This window comes from Hippoglossus stenolepis, chromosome 15 (genome assembly GCF_022539355.2).
Source record: "Hippoglossus stenolepis isolate QCI-W04-F060 chromosome 15, HSTE1.2, whole genome shotgun sequence".
NCBI classification, from domain to species: domain Eukaryota; kingdom Metazoa; phylum Chordata; class Actinopteri; order Pleuronectiformes; family Pleuronectidae; genus Hippoglossus; species Hippoglossus stenolepis.
The window spans coordinates 3,511,769-3,531,620 of NC_061497.1; the positions used below are offsets into that span (position 1 = coordinate 3,511,769).

The window sequence follows — 19,852 nt, forward strand, 5'->3', positions numbered from 1 at the left end:
TGAAAATCTGACACTGTGACAGCCCTAACGTGAATGTAACTACAACTATGCTTTGATTTTAGTCGTCATCCATTTTCCTTCAAAAACGGCGTTTTCAAATTCAAACAATGAACAACCTTTAATACCTGTCCATACTAACACATCTGAAAACACATGACTGGAAGTGTGTGGTTGTTAGTTGCAGAAAGAGCTGGTCTACGAACGAGAAGCAGAAATGGCGAAATGGCGAAAAGTACGAGCAGGGATTTCTTTTCTTGGACCAACAACAAGGTATACTGATTATTCATGTTAAGTTCTGCACTGGTAGCCAAGGCTAATGCCGGTTGTTTTCTTCCGGAAGGCGGTCACGTGATAGGAGCTTGACGAATCCGTGAAGGCTATATCATGACCGAAAAGGATTTTTTTCTTTGCAAAAACAAGAGAGAAACCTCACTGCACAACTTGATGCTATTGCTCTCTTAGTCTTGTGGCGTGTGAAACCCTGAGTGCAGTTCCAAGGTGGAAATAAGAAGCCATGGTATTGTCGGCTTATTTCAAAACCATGTGGACAGGTTGACAAAATTGCTGAAAGAGGCAGATATTGCTGTTGAGCTCTACAGTGGTCTAATGTTTTAAAATAAAAACGCATCTCTTCAGGTTTCTTAATGCTGCACAACCTAGAAGCACCGTGCAGTGGCCTGATTATCATGATCTTTGGCAGGGGCACTGAGGAATGTACCAGTAACCTAAGACTTCACTCTCCAGAAATATCTGTCAGGCCGAGTCTGCTCCTGCTCCCTCAGGGACTCACATTCCATCTCTTGGCCCAGGTAAGAGCACCAGCGGTTCCTCATGTCCTCCACCGCCAGCAGGTCTCTCTCCGTGTCGTGGACCAGCAGCAGAGGGATGCAGGGCACCACCAGCTCATTCATGATTCCTAAGCCCGTGGTCACCTCGGGTTCTTCTCCGGATTCAAACATGGCGGCCGCTTGTTCGTTTAATTTCTATGGAAGGAAGATACTGGTGAGTAGACGTTTTACAGAGTCAAAGTTTAAACAGTAAAATTAATGGATTTTGTAATTCCTACAATTTTATAATTGATTTAATTTAAGGGATAATCACAGTCAAAGTTTCACAGATACAGTTCCCATAGTCTAAGAGCTATGGGGAGAGTAAACAGGAAGCATCAGTGCATTAACAGTTCCAACTTCATTCTCGTCTTTTGAGCCTATACTTGTTTACATATTGACAAAGTGGCAACATCAAAACTTTGCCTAATTAACTGTTAGCAGTTCTGAGAAGGAGAGTGAATTTTCATGAAAACTGCCACAAATCACGCTTGGAGGATTTTTACACAACCTTAATTGGTTCTGTTTGCTGTGTCACAGCCACTGCTACTGCACCAACTGCTGACCGTGATGATAAGCCGAGCCAAAAACCAGCGAGCCAAAAAAACAAGACTAACTTCCTGTAGTGTTCAGAACACCAGCATGCACCTGTTCCTTTCACCTCATGCAGTATATTTGCCTCACGTCTCCCCTGTACCCCTGGAAGGGGATGCGTCTCACAGTTTGAAAACCTGAGCTGGAGACGTGAGCCAAGGTCATGTTGCCCTCACAGCTTTCAGACAAAGGAAATGAGGATGACTAAGTCTTCATTTCTTTAAGAGTTACATCCAAGAACACACTTTGCTGACTTTTGTATATTTGTGTTATCTTGTGTAAATGTTTTTACTCCAAACAATATTCTTTGTCGTTATTTTTTTACTAAGTCATTTATGTCTCAATGCTTGTTTTGTTCTTGAGTCAAGTTTTCCATTAGCTCTAATAGATAAATTCTCAACAGCTTAAGTACTAACAGTAATCCTACTGGCAGCATGAATATGACGAGTGTCCTACAGCCACTGGAGCTTAAGTGGGTCCTGACGTTTTTACATGTGGATACAAGCTTTTCTTCCTCTTCTTGGCCAGAGCCACCTTGCTGTCACAGACAAACTCCCTGACCTCCTCTCTCGGAGGAAACGACCCGTTTTTCTGAAAGCCCGTTTGGAATCGAGAGTGAGATGCTGGATTTGCAAAACATCCAAGTACATTAGCTGTGTCAATGTTAGCAGTGTTTTCAATTAAAACAAGAGCCGTAGGTAAACAGCTGAGCAGACGGAGCCAGAAGTTCTGGCCAGAGATCTGAGATGGCCGATCAAGCTGTGCGGAGCTGAGGTTTGAGGTTAGCTGAGGACACGCTTGTGTCTCATGGTAATGTGTTTACACTCGCAGGCCCTCCTGCTTCCTATTCCCACTCCAGTGATTACATTATGAGCACAATGCTGGTGTAAGGTTACTGAGTGCAGCAGCGAGGGGGCTGCTGAAGATCAGTACGAGGCTGATCAGACCAAAATACCCTCAGCTCTAACCAATAATACCAGAGCACAGCCTGGAGCTCGGTGGGAGTAAAATGAAAAGGGGGCTCACATCGTAACGCTGAAAGGATTTTCATCTGTCAGAATCAGATGAAAAATCTTCAGTGGAATCTTTTGTGTGCAGCAAGCAAACGAAAGCAATATCTCAGCGAAAGCAATTTGATTATAGTAGCTCGTCTCAGGATTGAAGGAGAAATGTCTGGCTATGTTTTGCTGGGTCACTTTAGCAGAGGAAGTGTGATACAGAGGAAAGGGAGTGACAAAGAGGCGACGATCACAGGGAAGGACCGCGGGACACAAAGGTTTCCGTTCCACAACAGACCCTCTTTGTGATCACTTTGTATGATCAAAGAAAACTAAAGAAATATGACATCCACTCATAACAATAGAGATCTGACTTGTTGTTTGGAATAAAGCACCGTGTTGAGAACTCACCAGCAAACACTCTCGACGGTAGTAACTCAGCAGCTCCTCGTCATGACCTCGATACAGCCCTTTGGACAAAAGCTCCTTGTTGTACTGATACGCGTAAATGAGATACATCAGAGCCTCCACGTAACTGGGAAGGAAACAAAGTTGATGAACAGATGTTATGTTCACATAAATGAATATCAAAGTTGCACCAAGAACTTAGAGAGCAAACCATTTACAGAGGAAATAAACCTGATGACCCCACTGCACAACTACAAAGCTTGGAGCTGCGCAGACAGCCAACTGCTGCCCCCTGCAGGAGACAATTCAGCACCCACTGGCTGCTGCAGATCGGCTCAGAGTAAATGTACGGGTTAAAGCTCGAAGATGATAGTTGGAGGCAGAGTTGGATTTTGTTTTTCCCCGTGTTTGATTATAGGAGGAGCTCAAAAAAGGTGTCACCATACTTTGTCTTCTGAAAGAGCTCCAAGCCGGTCATCATGAAGACGCTCGTCTCGCGGAAGTTCCTGTAGTCCTGATGCCACATCTGTTGTAGACAAACAAGTTAATAAAGGCAAGTTCCTGGAAATTCAATGACACAAATACTGGCATTTTTAAATGCCAGTATGTCTGTGTCACTGGAAAAGCTTTACAGACAATGTGTGATACTACTGTAAAGGCAGTCTACTGTTTTAGATGAAGAAAGAGCACTGCTGACCTCATATTCATCCATGTTGACCTCCTCTGGCTTAATTAGGTCCAGTTTGGCACGTGCCACATTCATAATGCTCTTACATCTGTGGGAGGGGAACACAAGGAGATGGTGAGTCATCGTGATGTACTTAGGAGATGAAACGGTCCGCCCTGCCCCTAGGCCTGAACGTGGCCTAATGAATCACTCTTTAGAGCTGAGAGGAGAAGTGAAACGCTCCTCCGGAGGCTCCTATTGAGGCCACATGCACACATAAATCTAATTATCTCGCTCAAAATAGAGGAGAAGGGAGAAATCAATTTTTCACTCATGAATATGGATTGAGGCCAACAAGCGTAGTTGAAAAGTTTTGAGAATTAGTAAGGAGCGTTACACATTCTAGTGACATGAGCATCACAATATGACTGGGGAGGGAATCTTTATATTTCCCAGCAGTATTAAAAAGATCATTAGTGTACATGTGTGTCTTAGGATTTGTGCTGGAACAAAAGACAGAGGCAAGACTCATCAGAAAGCAGTGTCCGGATGAGACATGATCACTGACGACGCTGCGGTAACGTCAGTAAAGGTCTCTGCTACCCTCTGCTGGTCATTTTAAGAAGTTGACAGTATAAAAAATAACTTCTAGAAAGTGACAAAGTTTAGGGCACCCACTGGAAAAGCACTGAATATACATGATATATAAGACTTTTTTTTGTAAATACAAGGTTGTGGCATAGTGTAACAGAGTCTGAGCTACCTCTCATCAAATGCCAGGTTCCTGTCAGCAAACTGTGTGAGCAGAGTCCTCTCCAGAATTTTCTTGGGGGCCTGGTTTTGGATGAAGTAGACGATGACGTGCTGAAGTCGGTAGTCATTCTCAAGTGATGTGTCCTCTTGGGCGAATCTCAGAAGACGAGCATACTCCAGCTTTATGGCCTGAGCAGAGTGACAAAGTAGTAACGGTCCATGGTTAAATCTCTGGAGGTTTAGGAGGTATGATCATGGACACTTATTTACCTGCTCTTCAGTCAAGCCCTTTATGATAAACTAAATTCAACTTTTCTTTCCTATTCAGCTACTTTATAAAGGTACAGCACACTTGTCATTTTAGACTCATACTTGTGCAAAACATAAGTACTGCAGGGGCTAAGATATGCAAAACAAAATCTGCTCCAACGCGACACAAATAAATACACAACTGTCTGAAGGGTTCTATAAATACTGGGCAAAATAACAAACGATCTTCTCCTCTGTTTGGGGTAAAAAAGTCGACAGCTCAACAGAAGTTAGATGCCAACACACAGAAAAGCAGATGCGTCTCCAATAGTAAATGAAGATAAAATATGTCAAATATTGATGGTTGGACACACATTCACTTATTGATATGCAATCTAATTATAAGAAGACAGTTCTTCCTCAATATATGGCTACTAGATGTTTGTATAAACCTGGACTATTACCCTTTTGCGTCTCTATACGTTGTCCCATCGAACAAGTTCTTTGCAGAAAGTTCAGAACACAATGATTTTGTTAACCTTAAGGCTCAAGACTGTATTTGGCTGATTTCAATACTCTAATGTGGCACCAGGAAAGAGAAGCAGTTTAGAGTACAGCACAATATTACAGATACATTTCTACTTGTATCTTCCGACTCAAGAATTGAAAAAAACAATCACCTCTGAACATAGGCCAATGTTATTATACTACTGTGCTTATAAGTACTTATAAGTATTTATCTAGCGCACTAAGAGAAAGTAAACAAGAGAACATCAAAGAAATTGAATGACATAAAGGGGAAGGCAGGTGAAGGTGGAGATGAAATGAGGGACGGTAGAGGAGAGATGGTGTGTACCTTAAAAAAGGCTGCCTCAGGCCCATTCTTTTCATGTATGCAGCCGGATTTGCCAATGGCCATTATTATACCCTGCATGTTGGGGGTCATCATCGCCTGCCCAGGGAGCAGGAACCATGTTAAACAAAACAATAGGTCCTTGGGACGAACCAAGCAAGGCCAACGTCTAAGTTACGTGCTCTCAGGCACTACAGTAAAGCATACCATAGTCAGGGCATGCCAGGCATCACTCAGCAGTCCATGCATTTGTTAGAGTGACAACTGTGAGAGACAGAGACGGCCGGTTCAATGGCAAGATGCACAATCCTCACAAGGATAATGTGAGAAAACCAAGGCAGCAGCATGACAGCTGTGTGTGACCCGTAACTAGAAGTTCAGGGACATGAGGGAACAGGCTGGAAAACTCACTAACAACAGCAATTGTCTGCTCAGAACATCGGCCCTGTTCACACCTGGTGTTAACATCCATCCACATGTGATCCGATCACAAATGGACAGCTCTAAGTAGGACAATTCAGACGTGGTACTAGAATGTGTCTCCTGCGACCACTTATGATCAGAGGACAACGTCACCAAATGTGGGTTTTAGGAAGATGCTTTCTTCAGTAGTGTGTGTGTGTGTGTGTGTGTGTGTGTGTGTGTGTGTGTGTGTGTGTGTGTGTGTGTGTGTGTGTGTGTGTGTGTGTGTGTCAGTGTGAGAGGGAGACAGAGAGAAGGGCTGAGGAAATCAATGCACTGTGCACATCAGTGTTGGGCGATCTTCACCTCAGTCACATCGTCCTATCGTCGTGCAATCGCCAAAACTCGATATTGCTAGATGTGGCTGCGCGCAACAAAGCAACAAAATATCTAATCGCAACCAGAGCAAATCTAATCACAAGCAGGAGCTAAGAGTGCAAGCGAAGAGTTTTGAGTGAAAGGATTTCAAAATCTGAACGTTAAATCAGTAAATCCAGCTCTCAAACTGAAAGACCACACTCTTGAATAAATATTGGGGGGGGGGAAAACGTATACATTCACGTTTGTACTTAAAGCTGCCCACTTGTGAACGGATCCCCTGAGACACAGTTTCTGAACAGGTCTGAACACTGTCATACTGATCTTCAAATACTGATATGAGGCCAATTTCAAAAGATAAATAAACTATGATTCCATAACTGCATGAAATCTGTGCAGAATGTAATAAACATCTCATTACCTTTTGACTACAGAAAATGGTTTGATATCAAATTAAAGCAGTTTATTCATAACATGCCATGACAATGTGTTCTTGGCTTTTTTTATTTAACTGTGACTCATGTGAAGAAACAGTTCCTGAGATTTCTACAAAAGGTCAACTAGCCTTTGTGCCAAGATGCAGACTGGCTCGAGAAGAGACTTTTCACACAAGGGTCGAACAGAACTGTCAAGAAAGAGGTCAGTCTGGTTGCATTGCATTTTCAGCCTCAAGCCAATCCAGAAATCAGTCCACATAAAGTGTCAGATTTTCTCAGGTGTGAAAAATCTTGAGTAGAGCCATGTGAATGTATCAAAAAGGCACAGGCGTCTCAGCACATTGCACAAAATACGGCGAGGAGTCATATCTGTGCAAGAGCTACCTCGTCATCATACCCCCCCTCTTCTGAGTCAATGACAAAGGTCCCCACATTGGGAATGGCCACCTCAACGGTGCGCTGGCCTGGGGACTCATCCTCCATGACCAGGTCAGGAGGAGGGGTAGAGGGGTTGCTCACCTGGACCTCAGGCTGAGGGGAAGTGGGAGGGGGAACAGACTGTAGAGAGAATGGGACAGATGAAACAGGAAGGATAGAGAAGTGATGCAAAGGCAAGGAACATCAGACAGAGAGGGAAAACTGAGATATTGGCAAAACAGTACTGAATGAATAAACTCATTTAATATCTGAACACTAAAAAAATTCAATGGGGTTTACTGACTGACTTAAGCGTTTATGTTCACCAATCCTGTACTTGTGGACGGCAGAGTAGAAATTATATAATTTCCGATAAACTTCCACTTTTTGCATGTGGGGCCAAGTCACTGCACCTCCAGTATGAGTATGAAACAGAGGTGTTGAGTTGACACAACAGTTGGAGCGTGCACTGACCAATCTGTCAAGCATATCCACATATTCTCTCTGCCTCTTGAAAAGAGAGCTTGACAGATAAAATAGCTTAATCCTTGTTCAGACTCACAGGTAACACTTCTGGAAATGGTGGTGGAAACTTGAATAAGCACGAAAAAGGGATTAAAGGATAAATTCACGTCTTCCAAGCTTAAACTTCTATATGTGTAAGGAAATATTGTTTTTGTTCCTCCTCTCCCTTCCTATTCCTATTCAATTCAAATGTTAAAATGGGAGAGCAAATCCACAGCTCAAATGGATCTGTTTAACCTGCATTATATATTTTTTGCTCACCTGGGGGCAGTGGAAAGACACTAAACCCAACAGAGACATATTTTCACCTTTAATGTTGATATGATGGAATCATTCATTTGCGTCATGCTTTTAGCTCTAGTTTGGTCTCCACCAGATCTTAAAAAATAAAACAGACTTTTTGGCTGTTAACTTCTCTGCTGGTAAGGCCATATGTGAATTTGTCCGTCTGCTTATAAAGTTGTGAAGTTGCCAGTGAAGAAAACCCAATAGGCTGAAAGACCCGATTAAGGTCCATAGTGCTGTAAGTCCAGCGAAGATTGTCAGTGAAACTGTCCCCACGATCACGTCACTACAAGTGACACCTTTCACATTCAAATTGAACTTGAAAATAACATTCTAAAGAAAAATGACACCTCACCCATGATTAATTCAAGGTGTAAATGATGAAAGAGGATGGAATGAAATAATACAAAATCCTGACTAATATTTAACTGAAGACAAATGGACATGATGGGTGGCAACGACTTGGTGTGAGAGTGGTGCACGGTGTCTTTATATTTCACATACAGCGTTTAACAATGCTTCAGGGCTTCTCTCCTCTTGCTCTGCAGCAGCTCTACAGATGGCTCTCTCTGTGTCCTCCTGCAGGTGTTTGGAGTCGTTTGTGGGTGACGGCTGCTCCATGTACTCTGGCTCCTGCTGGGCCACTGTGGGAGGACAACTACACCATCAGAGCAATAAAGCAATACACAGCTCTTCCCATTTCAACTCTTCTCTTTTAACACAAGCATTTTCTAATCACTTTGTCTGTCATCCACACAAATGTCACAACAGCAAAGTGCAAGTTGTAAGGGTTTCTGAATTAGCGTGAGCGTGGCTCCAAATTAAGAATGTTCATTGTTCGTGAACTATCTCTTTACTTCATTAAATTATTATTATTTTTAGTAGTGGATTAAAGTATTAGAAATGAATATTGAATTAATTTGTCCCACTGTAGTTTCTTGTCTGCATCTCCTCGATTATAAAACTGACCACTACTGATTGATTAGTATTGATTGTCAGTATCCTGAGGGTCATGACTGACCTGTGTTGTCTGGAGGGCTTGATTCAGTACTCATGGGCTGAGGGGAGGAGGAAGAGGTGGAGTTGCTGGATGCTGCGCAGGCAGCAGCGGCCGCAGCGACCATCGCCAGCTTCTCCTGCTGGGCCTTGCGGGCCTGCAGAGTGTCCCACTCCTCAACCTCCTTGTCAAACAGCTCATTGTCCTCCTTCACATAGTGCTTCAGGTCTGGAGGCAGTTTGTCCATGCCACTGAGTAGCTGTCCCGTCTCCTTATCAAACTCCTCTGCAAAGTCAACAGAGAGGGACAATAAACTTATAAGCTCTGCTGCAAAACATGGAATCAAAACTCTGTTACTATCATTACCTCTCAATAAACTGAAGAAGTTTTTTCTTTCAGAATTAGTCTTTTTCATTTTCAGCAGCCAGTCTGAGCTGGTCAAGCAACTACAAACTGTCCTACAGAGAAAAAACTAACTCATTGGAATCAGCTCTACTTACTTAATTGAATTGATTGTAGAATTAAATTGACAAGAAGCTCAAAGGTAAGGCATTTTTACATATGAAAATATATGAACACCAGTGAGGAAGCTGACAGAATAACTATTAGAAAACAAATGAGAGGATAAAATAAAATGTTTGAAAGATTACGATAATTGAACTCTCGGCTATGTTGTCGAGTTTAAACTTCATTTGCAGCTTTTTAGCAGAAACACTGTATGTCTTTGACAGCCGTACTATCCATATCCATATGAAACTCAACTTTTAGCCTGTATATATTTATATTTGCGCAAATTTAGAACTAACTTCCTGTTAGCCTGTCTACCTTGAATGTAGAGATTTAGCTACTGGAAGTCAAAAAGTCAAGAGTTACACTCAACAGAAGTACTATAATTGTCCTTCATAAGTACATACAGTATGAAGATAGCACTCACACCACAAGATACATATAAATGCTACAAACAGCTAATCTTAAGTGCACATGTACCTTCTATGAGAAAGGGCTTCTTGTCGTTGATATACATGAGACAGTAAGCACTGGCGTTGCGGTAGCCTCCAAACGAGTCCCTGACCAGCTCCTCCCACGACGACTTAGTGACTGAGATGTCATTGTACTTCATCCAGCAGCGCTGATGTGGATCGTAGATATAAGCCCAGTAGTGGCCTGCATTGGCCTGGCCTTCATGGACCAGCACTGCATGAAGCCGGTATGGCACCTGTAATAACATAAGAGGTTTAATACGCTGATTTATAAATGAAGCACTCGATATGGCTTTTTGCATCACAATTACGACTGATTACAGAAAACTGGTGCTCACCTGCATCATAGATTTGTCAGAGTACATAAGCTCTATGGTTCTGTGGATTCTGGTTATGCTGCCCTGCAGATCTGGTGAGAAAAGAATCGTATACAATCTATTTGTAAGTGCCAATCTAAAGTTTACCTTGATGTTACTCAGAAAGTGATGGACAAGTAAATCATGCTGAAGGAATCACAACAGAGGAAACATTAAGGGCTGCAATTGGAAGGCAGGTACACCTACCACGGGTGTCATTTTCCACTTCGCTCCTCCAACGATGCAAGCAGCCCTCAAGCACCCTCAGCTCCTCCTCTGAGATGTGCCGCGGGGCAGGGTGCATTGGCAGGTCAGGAGGAAGTCGGGACTGTGTAAAGGGTTTATGAATGGGTACTCTCTGTTGCTGGGCTGCAGTAGAAGCTGTGGGGGGACCTGAAGCAGAGCCTGAGCTCTCTGGGGGGGGCAGGGACTCCTGCTCGGCTGTGCTGCAGGTTAAAAAACAAGGTATAAAAATAAAACCAAAATACATACAGAAAATGGGTCTGGGCCTATGTTAGGAAAAAAAAAAAAGATGACACTGTTGAAAATACTTTGTTCAATTAAATTTAATCTAAAAAATACTGCCTGATGTAAGAATTACATAGAAATGTACAATGTATATTTTAAAACTTGTTGTATTCATTAGTTTTCTTGTATTTTGAGATTTCTCTTACGTACCAACAGAATCCGTGAGTGGCCTGCAATCTGTGATCGTCATGTTGACTAAACCACCCCCCCCCCCCAGGTCAGTCATGTACCCATTTGCCTTACTGAGACATGATTCTGCAGCTAAATTCATGTCACATAGTTCCCTCTTTATTTCTGTCACTGTACACCGATGACATAACTTTTTTGTGTGTGTTTTCGGCCCCTAATATATGACTACTGTCTCTGCTCATTGTTCTTTCAGTTGTCATCTGCTCAATTCCAACAGCTGGATTTAAGATCTGTGCTGTTAAGCTGTACTTTTCACACTCGGGTGACATTTTGTGTCTATAAATAAAGCAACAGGCAGTCTTAAGTTTAATGGTCAATTCAAATTGTGCACCCATTTATGAACAGGTGGCATTCATCAAGTTAAAACAAGCAATTTATGTTTGTGCAGTGAAGACTTTGCTGAATCTGACTTGCAAATTTCCCTTTTGGATTACCAAAGGATTTTAATTATCTATTGGAACATTAACACAGGCAAATGAAAAGAGGAAATTCAGGATGAGAATACAGAAATGTTCTTGCACAAGGCCCATAATGTTTGAAACTTACCTTGGTGGGGGCAGCTGTTGTCCTGCTGTGCCACCGGGGGGCACTGATGAGTCAATGTCCTCTACTGGGGAACTGCACACAGGCTTACTGGAGGCAAACTCCATGGCGTACTGGAGGACATCTGCCAGAGGAAACCTCTTGGGGCCTGAGCCATAACTCAGATACCTGAGAAGGACCAGAGAGAAACAGCGAGAGTCACGGGATGGAAGCAAGCACAGGGGGAGAGAAATAAGAGAGGGGGGGCATAATGAGCACTGTCAGGGAGAATTTACTCTCCATGGCTCTTGTTGACTGTGGCTAAATACAGAGGTGGACAAGTGGTACCTCTCCAGTCGCTGTTGGAGGAGCGTCAGATGCTCTTTAAGCCTCCTGATCTCCTCCCTCTTGATCCTGGTTATTTCCCTGTTCCTGTCCATGTACCTACCAACACAAAGATCCCAACATAGGTTTCACTCTTAAAGAGATTTGAGATGTTCATTTACAGCTGAGGCAAAGATTTTCCATAACACAGTCCAGGGTTATTATTTCTGTCACCTGTCCATGTAGAGCATCGAGGGGAACTCCAGCTTGTTGTGGATCTTCTCAGGTCGTCCTAGTGCTTGGTTGAATTCAAATCTTGACAGTTCAAAGGTCAACACGGGAGGGAGCTCTGTGAACCAGTGCTGAAAGAAAATGTTGATGTTGAGATAAACTTTCTTATGTTTGACTCTAGTGCATGGCAAAGATATTCTGCCCTTAGTTTCAGTTAAATGATTATACTCCACTCTAATTGTCATTCGATTTATTTGGCTGCTGATTTATGTTGCAGTGAGACAATGTAGAGGTTCTGCTGTGGCAAAAAAACAGGGGGGACATGGAATAATGTGGGGAGGAGCTTGCCAGGCTTGTGGGCAAACAACAGCAGCCAACAAAATTGTCAGTCAGATTTGTTTTTATCAAACTTTTCACTGTCATTAACCTCTGTCATTGTACTTAGATGTAACCAAAGAGCATTTCTTCTCTTGCTGCAAGGTTATTAAACAATATAAACAAAAAATGTTTACGAATGAGACATAAGTCCCACCCCCTCTCAAACAGGCTGGACATGGAGGAGCCTTTAGATTTTGCTGGTCAAAGTTCAATCAGACTGAATTTTATACAAAGCAAAGGTCATTTCATGACAGGAAGCAAACGTGTCTCTCCCTGATCCACTTAGACATGGAAGGTAAATGAATTTTGGCCTGATCCAGATATTTGAGGACATAGAAATTCCCCTGACCACTCTCCCGGAGGAAACCCTGTATGCCTGCATGATCTGAATGGAGCATCACTCCCTCTCAATCCTTGTGTCTAATGCTCCCCCCCACATACTCATGCCTGGTGCTTTTCCAGAGGGCTGGGTGCCATACCCATCTGTGTACTTGCCTGTTAATTAGCTACACCCAGCTGCTGAGGGACAGGGTGGGCAAGGCCACGGCTAACCAGAGGTCAGACTCAGAATAGCAAAGGTGTCACATAAGGGCAAGAAGGTCAAACCTTTGGAGAGGATCCACCACATAATCCTATATCATTTAACCTGATTTTCTTCTCTTTAGTGCTCATGATAGGTAGTGATTAACAATTGGTTGGAGAGGTCAGAACTACAGGTCTTATACTTGTAGTACATACAAGAACTTTATTGTCATACATCTAATACAGTATATGGCAAGTGTGGAATGTTGACCTTCTCCATGCCCCTTGGATGTAGGTAATGTTGTCAGAAACCTCTCATCTGCTTTAACTAAAGTTATGAGCAAGATTTTAGATGTGATGAGCAAAAATATAATGCCACAATGCCATTAGCAGTTAATATTTTACAATTGCAATAAAATATTCAAGTATTTTAATTTTTGTTATGTGTCTAATGATTATTTTCAGCAATGTCTGCAGGCAAAGAGTTCTCTCCAATATTATACATCCCGAGATGCCAATGATAAACATATGGTCATATTAGTCATTATGTATTGCTAGTTCACTCTTGTATTACATCTGAGGATGAAAAACAAAACTTAGTTCATGTTGTACAACTTCTGAAAATGTCAGTCAAAAGTCTTTTGGACAAAACGACTGTTGTCATCCTGCTTTAGCACTGACCTCTTGTCCAGACCGGGCAGAGTTCTCTGCCGAGTGCAGGGACTCGATCTCGCCCTCAATCATTGCAGCCTCAAGACACTCATGAAGATCCTTGAAGCCGTTCACCTGCAGTGGGTACTGTCCAAACATCTCTGTGTTCTCGAACTTTTTACCTGTTGAAATACACACATACAATAGAGATGAACTGAGGAGATATGTGAGAACAAGGCCAGTGCACACCATGAGGCAGCTGTGTGTCACCTATTCAAAGCTGGGTTATAACCATAGCTGCTTTCAGACATGCACTGAACTCCAGATCTCCTGACAGCATCTGGAGAGAGGCTGGAACGCAAATAACAAAGTCAGAGGCTTCAGACTTTCTCTGCGAAACCTTCTGCCAGGCCACTAGTAAAGACTCCCATTAGATAAAACAGCAGGAGATTCTCCAGGGGAATCACTGGGAGTGAGTGGGTGCGTTGATTACGTTTCTAACAGACATGAAACGGATAAAAAACAAAGAATACAAATATCTCCAGATGAAAACAAGGAGCCATACAACGACGATGTCACCGAGATTCACAAGCTTTTGGTGATACAGACTAATGCCGGTGTCGATGTGCTGTAAACAAAAGCATGTGATCTTCCCAGCGGAATTCTTATGCTATGTCCTGCCTCCTGCATGCTCTACCCAGGCAACACCCCTCGCCAGAACTTTCTGGTGATTTTTGTGGTTTTGTGAGTGTGTCTGACCTGAAAAACAATCTGCTTTTAATATGTGAAAAGCAAAGTTCAGACATTCTCCAGAGTTCCTGTCTGAAAACGGCTCATGTGAGAGAGAAAGATACAGAGAATCACATGCACCATATAGGAGAGTTGGAAATGCGAGGAGCTTAATAAAAGGTAATTACAGCCACTTCACTCTCGTTTGAAAACAATGTGATTTTCAGTTGTTCGGCAGTCACTCAATCACAACTACATAAATGGCTGCACGTAGCTCCCTGATAAGACCCCCCTCCCTTCCAAAAACAGAAAAAAAAAGAGGAGAGGAGTTGCTAGCGGACATGCAGATGAGGCATTAAGGTCATTTTATGAGCAGCAGAGTCCACTGGCTCAGCTTTTGGTGGCTCTGGGCCAGTATTGTCATGCATAATAAGCGCAATGTCAATCAGCCGTCAAGGTCTTCCACAATCAATGCAACCGCTCTCCTCTTTTACATGGACCACATCTCATTAAGACAAGGTCACTCTTCATTACCAGGGGCAAGAACTGGCTCGCTTTCTGGCTGCTGTAATCAGAGCATCCAAACGCGTAATCTTGCTGTGATTGTTTTATTTTGTCTCTTTATTGGTTTTAATTTAACACCTCTTCTCACCTTCCAGGACGCCCACAGCAAGGAAGCGACCATAGAAAAGCTCCACCATGGGGTTCTTTGGTTTCTCGCCCTCCCTGACAACAACAAAAAAAGGTGGTAAACATGAGGCATCTCAGATTCAGTCCTTACATGTGAAACTTACATGTGACTCTGCTTGAGAATTCAGTCCTATCACCAGCATAGATTTGTATATGTCCTACTGTATATCCATTCTTCCCACAGTGGTTACCTGTCTTCTTCAGCCTTCATCTGGAAGGCGTCCTCCAGCCAGTCCAGCAGTTTGTGGGTGAACTCGCTCACATCCTGCTGTTGAGTAAAAGAACATACAAAGACATACTTATAACAAGACCAATCACAGTACTGCCTTTGGGACATGGAGGTCAAAGAGTTAAACTACAGGACTTAGCTGCACCTGCAAGCAAGAAAGTCCAATCAGTCAAATCAATGCCACGTCTCTCAACTCCTAATATTCACAGAGCCTCAGCTACGAGATGACTGGTCTTTGCGGAGTTCACGGATTGCTGAACTTCAAAGGGAACCTGAATACCCTAAGGCCACTCTCACATAGACATCACTGCCACACGGTAATTCAGGTCAATGCCTATATCCAACCTGACTAATACTCAGAGGAGCGACATGGCTGACGAGCACACAGGCCAGAGGGGTGGCCTCAGTTAACCTCTGCAGTGACACTGGCTTCAGTTTAGTACATTTGTCACGTGTGTCTACAGAAATTATTCACATTCCTTTAAGGGGCTGTGTGTACAAATTGTCCAATTGTCCAATTCATACCTAAAAGACAAATAGGGTTAAGTCTAGGTTAATATTTTGACTGTTTGAAATTAACATACTTGCATATTTCCACAGTAAAACTGCTAAATTGACTGAAATAACCATTAGAAATGTCTAGATAAGTAGACAATTCATTTACAACTTTTCAAACTACTGTGAGACATTTCTTTACATAACAGAAGACAATGACTCTATACCAGTTAAACTGGTAAATGAAACAATAACACATATGGAACATCAGATAAGAAACAGTATGGCAGAAAGAGGCTTACCTGCTGTGACTCACTGGACTTAAAGGCGTCTTTGAGGATTTCCACAGCTCGTGACGGATCCACATATTTCCTCTTGGACCCCACCATGAGGGAGAAGAGGTGCCTCAGCTCCTGCATGAAGGGCAGGTTTCTGTGCTCCTGGTCAGAGGAACACAATCAACAATTTAGAGAATCAAATCTGTGTTCCTCATCTCAGAAGGGGAGAGAAGGCATGCACCAATGTTTTACTGAAAACAGAGACGTTATCTGATGTTTTCAAATTAGTTACGCTATTAAAATTCAGTGATAGGCTTTTATAAAGATAAAACATTATCTCTAGTATGATAATTGTTGAGGATAATGATACACCACAGCATGGGGATACACTAATCTGACCTTTTCAGTCCTAATACTGATTTTAGTGCCTTGGGTTTAAGTATTGTCAAATACAGAGAACGGATCATATTCCGGTGTTTAATTAATAAGCTGTGTGCATCACTGTGTGAAAGACTGGTATCATTCTTCTATGTGTAAACAGTGATTCCCCTTATACCAAGCTCCCTCCATGCTATGTTGGCTTTCCTTCTTATAAAATGTACGGTGTACTGACGCACTGCTGACGCCTGATATAAAACTTGCACATAGTTGTAAACACAGTATAACATATAGTTAAACTGACTGGATTAAGCCTATAGCAAAGCCCTACTGCCACCAATCCCCAATGTTGTGGTTTGAATCAGATCGGTATCTTATATCAGTATCAGATCTGTGCATCTATACTAAAGCACTTAGTTGCAGGCACAACTGGTAAGAGGAGAGCACACCCATGGAGATGATATATGTTATATTGTGTATACAATGTTTAGTATTCAATATTTTTAATTGAGGGTTCTGTTCTTCAAAATTTGCCCAATTTATTGAATTGTTTTTGGAGTATACCAAACTGAACAGACATTACAGTACAGTCAAAGCTTAAAATATCACTAAAATGCAACACCAGCAATACCACTTCAGCAATTTCATTTAAAACCACACGATGGGGAACAAAAGTCATCTGGTGAATGATGTATGAGTAAACACCCTATTTGTCATCCTTTTCCCATTTAAATATAATGCATTGTTGACATTAAAGAGACATGGTGAAGCCCGTAGACCAAACTGTAACTGTTAACAGATTTGTTTTTTTGTAAATACACATTTTCCAAAAGTCTTGCAGTGTCCCCATGGTGGCAGTGATATTCAGAGCTAACAAGACTTGGCAGTGTATAGTAACAGCACACTTATTTTTGTGCTAGTGAGTCATGGATGGTGATGTAAAGATTAGAATCTAAGCTCTGGTCGTCTCATACTGATAAAGTAAAAGGTCAGTGATTAGGACTGAGGGAACTTAGATGATGAAGAGACGACTGCCCCAAACCACATTTCCCCATCTGAGGCTTAGACCAGATTAGTGACAGGCTGCTAACCCTATGGTGAGCAACCCTGTAGAGAAAATATGGATGAAAAGAAACATGCCGAGAGCTGCTCTGCCAATATACTGTAGCAACGACTGTGATGAGACAAATTTGAACATCTCATATTTGAGAAACTCCAGGCTCAATCAAAACGTTCTCTGTCTGTGTGTTCATTTCTGTCCTGGTGGGGATATATCCAGGATTTATCAAGAATTTCACACCAGCTGGCACTTCTTGTCCCTTATAAGCAGTGAGATAAGTCAACTATCAGGAACAAACACTAAGCTCCCGTGACCTTAGGGCATGATCAAACAGCTGCTGGACGAAGGCTCACAGCTCTAAGGGTCAAACCCTCAGAGCCAAAGCATTGCTGGCTGTGATAGGATATAAAAGGGAAGCTATGATATAAACAGCGTGAAGCTGCCCACAAATACACCTGAACTACAAAGCATTACGACTTAGTTTTGGATTGTTCATTGTCCTCTGTGAGGACAGGGGGGGGTCTTACCTTCTGGTTGCGGGGCAGGTCATGGACTCTGGCTGGTGGAGAGTAGTGGAGCACCAGCCTCTGGAACTCAAGCAGGTTGAACAGAGACTGCAAGTTGAAATGAGATAAAAAGAAAATATTTTTATTTTTTACACATAACAAAAACTATATAAAATGTTCCACTTTTTACACCAGTAACAACTTGGCTCACTATACTAACCCTGGTGCCGTGATGTTTATTTTCTGCTACGTATGGGAAGGTAAACAAAGCAATTTGTATATCTTGTTATGAATACAGAAAGTTGTTTACTCGTGTTCTTGTAAGTGCAGCAGGGTCAGGTTCAAGCAGTGCCTTCTTCTCAAGGCTGGGGGTTACATTACACACAGCAGCCAGAAACCATGTGATGGCGTATCCAGTTTTCATCTGGCATATTTCACCTCAGGTCACATTCGAACACTGATCCCACCAGTGGACAAGAAGCTTTATGACATCATTTCCAGTATTTTTCATCATATAACATTTGGTTGACTCTTATCCACAACCACTTAGATTAAATCCCTCATGATCCCTGACTATGGATTGCAAAAGTCAAGTCGCCAGTGTGTTTCGAACGTTTCCCAAAACTTAAGAAAGTAGGTATAAGAGCAAAGTACAAGAAATGGCAAAAAGCCAAATTGATAAACAAAAGGGATTTTAGAGGAAAATGTGGAAATGCTCTTAAGAGAAAAATTTAATTAGAATTTAAAAAGATTGAAGTGGATGCGTCCAGGATGAACAGGATGGCTGACAACAAGGGAGAGACCTTGTGACGGCAAGGAAAGAAAGCTGATTAGAGGGAATAGACCTCACTGGGGCTGGCAGGTTAGCTTCCCATGCTGGCAGGATCCGATACGAATTGGTATTTGGAGACACCCACTAATGGCTACGAAAGCCATTAAAGGAAAAATACCCCCAGAGTCGGTGAGAGTGGGGGCAGAAGACGACTCACTAAAAAAGGACCACACGGCTAATGACCCGGGAATAGAAACGACAAAAAGGAAGGCAAGCACAAAACAAGAAGCTAACACGGCAAAATAATCTGACAGGAAGCTCCAGGTGTCTCCCTGTGGCTGAAGGAAATTACATCGGCAAAGGGCCTCAAAATACACCAAGGAAAGAAAAAGTGCTTGATTAAAAGAGAGCCGGGATCTTGCATTGCTCAGTACTTTCTAAGAAGCTATTCAGGTCACTCGAGTGAAGTCCAGCGACCAGACTAAACCCAGAGTTCGCAGGACATCAGACGCCCCTGTATCTTGAAACCTTTACAAATCAAACCAAAGTTTAACTGGCCTGGAGCTTCAGAAAAATCTAAATGGGAGGCCATCAATGCAGACCTAAGCAGTATCCTTGAAGAGCTAAAGGGCACAGTTGAGACGAAGCTTGAGAGGATGGGTAACATCATCTATGACTAAGGAGTGAAACATTTTAGAGTGACACATAGAAAACTGATAACACCAACAACGGAAATCAAATCCAGAAGGCAGCTGGAAATAGATCGCTTGATACAAGAGAGGAGGCAGCTTAAGAAGCAGTGGAAGAAAGCCTCAGAAGAGCAGAAGGGGGGAATAAACATACTCCAGGAGAACATCAAAAGCCAACTGACAACCTTGAGGTGAGCACAGAACAGCTCAGAAAAGAAAAGAACGAGCAAGAACTTCTTTCTTTGAAAACCCCTTCAAGCTTGTGAAATCTCTCTTCACCACAAAGAAGGTAGGAACCCTGAGGACCTGGAAGCAGGACTTAGACGAGTACCTGGAAAAAACACACTGATCCAAAGAGACATGATCCGATAGCAAATCTCAAATCTATCTGAAATTACACCCATCGAGCAGCCAGAATCCCAAATGGATGTGAGCCCTCCAAAATGGAAGGAAGTGGAGAACACAGTGAGCGGGCAAGAGTGTCATCAGCCCCAGGCCCATATCGGGTATATAAGAATGCTCCTGATGTTCTATGTTTCTTGTGGAAATTAATGA

At 42.5% G+C, this 19,852-nt stretch overlaps 1 protein-coding gene across 3 annotated transcripts in view; it reads right to left on the reverse strand.

The window, feature by feature from the left end:
- Positions 1 to 19,852, reverse strand: part of usp25 (ubiquitin specific peptidase 25) — a 30,506-nt gene that overhangs the window by 1,630 nt on the left and 9,024 nt on the right. Inside the window, exons 6-25 of one of the 3 annotated variants that reach the window (XM_047343490.1) lie at positions 17,858 to 17,944; positions 15,917 to 16,054; positions 15,082 to 15,158; positions 14,853 to 14,926; positions 13,502 to 13,653; positions 11,924 to 12,051; positions 11,714 to 11,809; positions 11,390 to 11,554; positions 10,334 to 10,572; positions 10,109 to 10,179; positions 9,778 to 10,006; positions 8,815 to 9,075; positions 8,298 to 8,437; positions 6,951 to 7,124; positions 5,353 to 5,448; positions 4,258 to 4,436; positions 3,525 to 3,603; positions 3,274 to 3,353; positions 2,831 to 2,954; positions 791 to 983 (exon numbers count right to left, since the gene is read on the reverse strand). In XM_047343490.1, coding sequence (XP_047199446.1) covers positions 791 to 983; positions 2,831 to 2,954; positions 3,274 to 3,353; positions 3,525 to 3,603; positions 4,258 to 4,436; positions 5,353 to 5,448; positions 6,951 to 7,124; positions 8,298 to 8,437; positions 8,815 to 9,075; positions 9,778 to 10,006; positions 10,109 to 10,179; positions 10,334 to 10,572; positions 11,390 to 11,554; positions 11,714 to 11,809; positions 11,924 to 12,051; positions 13,502 to 13,653; positions 14,853 to 14,926; positions 15,082 to 15,158; positions 15,917 to 16,054; positions 17,858 to 17,944 — 2,782 coding nt within the window. The remainder of the gene's footprint in view (positions 1 to 790; positions 984 to 2,830; positions 2,955 to 3,273; positions 3,354 to 3,524; positions 3,604 to 4,257; positions 4,437 to 5,352; positions 5,449 to 6,950; positions 7,125 to 8,297; positions 8,438 to 8,814; positions 9,076 to 9,777; positions 10,007 to 10,108; positions 10,180 to 10,333; positions 10,573 to 11,389; positions 11,555 to 11,713; positions 11,810 to 11,923; positions 12,052 to 13,501; positions 13,654 to 14,852; positions 14,927 to 15,081; positions 15,159 to 15,916; positions 16,055 to 17,857; positions 17,945 to 19,852) is intronic. The other 2 variants (XM_047343491.1, XM_047343492.1) reach the window with 2 other exon arrangements.